Genomic DNA, 6,199 nt, shown 5'->3' on the forward strand with positions numbered 1-6,199 from the left:
GAGTCTAATACTGGAACACATTCCCAAACTTCCCTACAATAGCTGCTCCCAGCACTGTAATAATAGCTAACCCCTTACTATCTCTATATCTTTTAACTATAAATTGCCTCACTAGTGCTCTTTTAAACTACTGTATTTTTTCTCACACAACATGCCCTGGAGTAAGATATAAATTTTGTTTTTGAAAGGCAGAACAAAGAAAACAAATCTTCCTTTGTAGTAAGTAATTGTCTATTAGCAGTAAGGGAGCCAAACTTGCTCATTGTTCTGCTCCCCGCAGATTGCATGAAGATTTTACTTTTACTTTTGCCCAGTAAGTAGCAAAAACTGCTTTTATCATGTTTCTTTCACATAACTCACACTCAAAATCCCAGTGGCTGGTTTTGGGGAAAAGGTGTGTTGTATGTGAGAAAATACAGGTATCACCAATTAGGCTGTGTTAGTTCCACGGTAACATCTAGCACTGATTGAATGACTGATTCCCAGCTCCACGCTCTTTCTAGAACAAACTACCATTTTCATCAACTTAAAGAGACTTTGCATTGACAGGTTGATATTGGGGTATTAAAACATCAAACTGAATATATCTTTATCTTTTACGAAAGAACCCTACATTCTTCTTTCGAATTTAACTAATGGAATTGCTCATGTTACTTGATTAATTATTAGGGGTATGCGAAGCAGGCAATATTCGATTCAGATTTGGCCCAATTTGGGGGACAGTGATTCGATTCACTGATTTGGATCACTGTCCCAATTTGATTTGGCTGAATCTGAAGATTCAATTCTGATTCAGAGAATCAGTGATTTGGCCATAGACACAGCTTTATATGTTTTTTCTATGTACCTCGAGGTACCAGAAGTGGCTCATGAATGCTGAGATGGTGGGGCAGATGAAGCATCCCATGGAAGTGCAGGGGGGGCCACCCCCCCCATGTTTGGCAGCAGACCCGGAAGTGGACCAGAAGTACTGGAAAAGATGGCCTCTACCTCATTTCACTGGGGAGGAAGGTCTTCTCAGCCAGAATGGCTGACCTACTCTACTGGGCTTTAAACTAAGCCCACCAGGGGATGGGTGGACAACCACCAAAGCTAACCCACTTGGCAATACCTACAAAATTAACAGGTATGGGCACCCAAGGGATTCCACTCCTACCCCAGCCCTGGGATGGTGTCCTCCTGGAACTGTAAGGATGCCTAGGGCTCCCAATAGGATGCTTATGTGTCTGTACACCAATGCCAGGAGCTTGGGGAACAAACAGGAGGAACTGGTCCTCCAACTAAGCAAGAATTACTATGATTTCATAGGAATAATGGAGACCTGGTGGGACTCCTACTGTGACTGGGCCATAGGTATAGATGACTATACCCTGTACAGGAGAGATTGTGCAGATAAAAGGGGTGGGGTTGTAGCTCTCTGTGTCAAGGACAGCTACACATCCCTGAAAACTGACATTGGCACCCAGGGAGGGCAACTAGAGACCTTCTGGGTTAAAATACATGGGGAACCTGGCACAGGGGACACAATGGTAGGAGTTTACTACAGACCCCCTAACCAGGAACGAGAGCTTGACCAGGGAAGCTTGCCAGGGTACTGGCTGAAGCTACATGCTCTCGGTGCATGGTTATCATGGGAGACTCCAACTACCCAGACATCTCATGGGAAGAGTACTCAGTCAAATCTGAACAGTTGCAAAGCTTCCTCACATGTGTGGAAGAGCTCTACTTGACCCAAGAAGTCTATGGACCAACAAGAGGTAAAGAGCTACTGGACCTGATACTGACTAAAGGGGACAATCTAGTCAGCAATCTAAAGATCAAAGGAAAGCTGTGAGACAGTGACCATGAGCTGGTCACTTTTACTATCCATCACAAAGCTGGCAAGTCAGTCAGCAATGCAGACTTTAGGAAAGCTGACTTTGTTAAGCTCAGGAGGCTTGTTGCCAAGGCACTAAGGAACTATGACTCGACAGGGAGAGGAGTCCTAGAGGAGGGGTTGCTCCTAAAGGGAGTGATCCTGGAAGCACAAGGGTTGTCCATCCCATCTTCAAGGAAAGGTAGCAAAAGAGCACAACATCCCTCTTGGCTCAGCAGGGAACTTGTGGAACTTCCTATGCCAAAAAAGAGAGGCTCATAAAGGATTCAAAATAGGAATCACCACAAAGGAAAATTACTTTGCACTGGTCTGTACCTGTAGGGAGCGAACCAGGAAAGCTAAGGCTGCAACCAAACTCCACCTGGCTACACATGTCAAGGACAATAAAAAGTCCCTTTTTTAGACATGTGAGGAGTCAGAAGAAAAGCAAGGGTAACATTGGACTTCTGCTAAACCAAATGGGACAACTGACACCCAGGAAAAAGCTAACCCGCTTAATGGGTACTTCGCGTCCATTTTTCATCAACCCAAAGGGTCTGCCCTGCCTAGCAAGATGCAGGACAGCCAAAGTGAGGGTGAATTTATACCCAGCATCAGTGTAGACCTTGTAAAGGAACACCTTGAGAGGCTGGACACATTCAACAGATTGCACCCTAGAGTACTTAAGGAGCTGGTAGGAGTCATAGCTCAAGCACTGGCAAAGATTTTTGAAAACTCCTGGCACTCAGGTGAAGTACCTGAAGATTGGAAGAAGACCAGTGTGATGCCCATATTCAAGAAAGGGAGGAAAGCAGATCCAGGGACCTACAGGCCAATCAGATTGACCTCAATCCCTGGCAAGATTCTAGAAAAAATCATGAGAGTCTATTCTTGACAAGCTGGCTGATGGCAACATCCTGAGGGACAGCCAGCACGGGTTTGTCACGTCTGGGTCTTGCCTGACCGATCTCATCATCTTCTATGACCAGGTGACATATCACCTGGACAAGGGGCAAGAGATTGACGTCATATATCTGGACTTTAAAAAAGCCTTTGATGTGGTGTCTCACAATCTCCTCTTGGAAAAATTGGCCAATCTTGGCCTCGGCAGTCTGTTGGTTGTGTCATTGGCTCCAAGGCTGGACTCAGAGAGTGGTGGTCGACGGAACTGAATCATGGCACTCCCTGACCAGTGGTATCCCCCAAGACTCTGTCCTTGGACTTGTTCTATTTAAAATCTTTATCAGTGACATGGATTCTGGTCTCAGAAGTGGACTGGCCAAGTTTGCTGATGACACCAAACTTTGGGTTAGAGCATCCACACCTAAGGATAGGAAGGTGATCCAGGCTAACTTGGATAGGCTGAAAAAGTGGGCAGATACAAACCTGATGATATTCAATACTGACAAATGTAAGGTACTGCACCTTGGGAAAAAAAACCCTGCAGCACAGTTATGGGCTCAGCAGTGCTATGTATGCTAGCACAAAGGCTGAAAGAGACTTGGGGGTCATGATTGACCACAAGATGAACATGAGCCACCAATGTGATGTCGCAGCTGGTAAGGCAAACAAAATCCTGGCTTGCATCCATAGATGCTTCTCAAGTAAATCCCAGGATGTCATCCTTCTGGTATACTCGGCCTTGGTGAGGCCGCAGCTGGAGTATTGCATCCAATTCTTGGCTCCACAATTCAAGAAGGATGTTGAGAAGTTTGAGAGAGTCCAGAGGAGAGCTATGCACATGATGAGAGGGCAGCATAATAGGCCTAATGAAGAGAGGCTGAGAGCCATGGGACTCTTCAGCCTGGAAAAGCACAAGCTCAGTGGTGACCTGGTGGCTGCCTATAAGTATATAAGGGGTGTGCATCAGGATCTGGGGGAACATCTGTTCACCAGAGCACCCCAAGGGATGACAAGGACCAACTGTCATAAACTCCTCCAAGACTGTTTTAGGCTGCACATAAGTAGAAGCTTCTTTACTGTCCGAGCCCTCAAGGCCTGGAATAGGCTCCCTTGGTGCAAGCACCTACTCTGGACTCCTTTAAGAAGCATTTGGACACTTATCTTGCTAGGATCCTTTGACCCTAGCTGACTTCCTGCCCTTAGGGCAGGGGCTGGACTCAATGATCTCCCGAGGTCTCTTCCAACCCTATGAAATCTATTAAATCTACTTCCAGTCCACTTCCAGGTCCAATACCGAGCACACAGAGGACCCCTCTGCACTCCCTCAGCTTGGCAATTAGTGCCCCCCCCAAACCCAGGAGGCACCAGTTGCTGGGCTGGGGGGGTGAAGGGGGTGTCCCCTGCATGCTTGGCAATGGACCTAGAAGTGGACAGAAGTACTTCTGGTCTACTTCTGGGTCTGCCACTGAGTGCACAGGAGACCCCCCCTCCCGCACTCCCATGGGACACTCCATCCACCCCACCATCTCAGCATTCACCCGGTATCTTGAGGTATGTAGAAAACACAGATAAAGCTGTGTCTATGGCTGAATCATCAAATCTCTCCAAATCTCTCTGAATCAATTTGGTAGCTTCTGATTCGATTCAGAAAGATTAACGGGTTTCCTAATTCAATTTGGATTCAGAGATTTAGCCACCAAATCAGGCTGAATCTCCTCTGAATTGAATCAGTGACCAAAGCTTCACACAGCCCTATTAATTATCATCTTAGAATGGGAAATGGGAAACAGAGAGTGGAATGAGTGCCCTCTGTATGGAAGAATTGGAAAAATAAAATATTATAGCAATTTATAAGAAAAAGGAGTTAAAGAAAGGTTGGCTACGTACCATACATTACCAGTTTGTGCCACAGACATAGGTATGTATAGTCAGGGGCAGTTTTTCTGCTGGGTATAACAGAGAAGGCGACTTGTCAGGGCACTCGTTATAACTTCCTTTTTCTCCATATAGTGCTGGGACAGGGACAGAGCAGACTGGTATACTAACCTGTTCTACCTGGCTATGGGTTTTCAAAAGTAGATTCAGAAGCCGGACTTACAGCTTGCTTTAGGCCCTAACTTCTAATATCTAGCTTAACTAGCATTCACAAAATTCCCGCCTAATCTTATAGGCTCAAACTCCCTTGGTGCTTAGGTTTTCACTGATGAAGTCCTCCTTTAAGTGTCAGCCACCACTGAACGTTCACATAACTGCTTAAGTCCTCTCAGTGCTCATCTGCTTGGTGCTATTTGCATCTAGACACCATTACTCAGCAATGCTAATCAGCCTGCCACGTAATCCCTTACATACTGGAAAAAAAATATTTAGAAGGTATACCGCTTTGGTTAAAAATTGCAAGATATAAATGTTTACCTTACTTATTAGCTTCATAGATTACAAATTAGGCTACATTTCCTGCAAGAATAGCCCACCTTGCAAAAAGAGATCCCCATGACACTATTCAGCAGCAGATGCACATTGCCAAATCAGATTTCACAGACATTTCTGTGATTTAGTTTAAAGATAAAAGCGACATTTTGGAGAGAACCACTTTATAATTAAATAACAGATTTAATTAGGGTGCAGCACATCAAAAGCAACTTCTGTCTGTTAACTGAAGCAGTATGTCATTAACATGGCCTTTTTCTTTTGCTCATAAAAAGAAATGGCATATAATTACAGTGAACTGTACATACCTCCATCCACCTGTTGGCCTTCCACGCAGGACATCTACCAGTTCTACAAACTTTGTGGGTTCGTGGCTTCCTCAAATGTCTACAGTTTTCTTCCTCTAATTTAACTTGGAAGCTGTTAACACAATGTACATCACGGTACTTCAAACCTTTCCCACAGGAAACAGAACACTGGAAAAAGGGAAATAGATTTGATTTATTCATTGTTCTTATTAGAATTTTAACTTAACATGAAAAGTAGAAATGCAATAACCAATCACATTATGGTAACACAAATCAATAAGAGCAGTTTTACATTGTATAACAGTATGTACTGAAGATGCTGGAAGTTACTACAAAAGTTCTTTCCTAATGAAAAGCACTGATTGTTGGCCAGGACCTGACTAACCAGTGAAGTGTCTGGTAAATATATAAGATCAGATGCCAGTACATAAAGTTGTCAACATTTTGATCTCACAACAATTCTCTTTTCCACTTTAAATAACAATATAGCAGATTATTCTGTATGTAAAAATACATGGATTAGACAAATGTGTCAAAATTTATCAAAAAATACAGAATCCTCAGTTTCCAGGGTTCCTATGAGAAAGTGTCAAGCAAACCCAAGAATCTGAAGGGACCCGCCCTAGTTTTGATCTTTTGTGATCACTTGTGTAACTCATTTCTTTTTTTTTTTCTTTTTTCTTCTTTTTTTTTTTTTTTTTTTTTT

General features: G+C 43.7%; 1 protein-coding gene across 1 annotated transcript in view; it reads right to left on the reverse strand.

The window, feature by feature from the left end:
• ADAMTS20 (ADAM metallopeptidase with thrombospondin type 1 motif 20) overlaps nucleotides 1–6,199 on the reverse strand; it is a 257,040-nt gene that overhangs the window by 36,959 nt on the left and 213,882 nt on the right. Inside the window, exon 29 of the mRNA XM_019515771.1 lies at nucleotides 5,494–5,661. Coding sequence (XP_019371316.1) covers nucleotides 5,494–5,661 — 168 coding nt within the window. The remainder of the gene's footprint in view (nucleotides 1–5,493; nucleotides 5,662–6,199) is intronic.

The sequence above is a fragment of the Gavialis gangeticus genome, unplaced genomic scaffold, assembly GCF_001723915.1.
Source record: "Gavialis gangeticus isolate Ggan-Ray unplaced genomic scaffold, GavGan_comp1, whole genome shotgun sequence".
NCBI lineage: Eukaryota > Metazoa > Chordata > Crocodylia > Gavialidae > Gavialis > Gavialis gangeticus.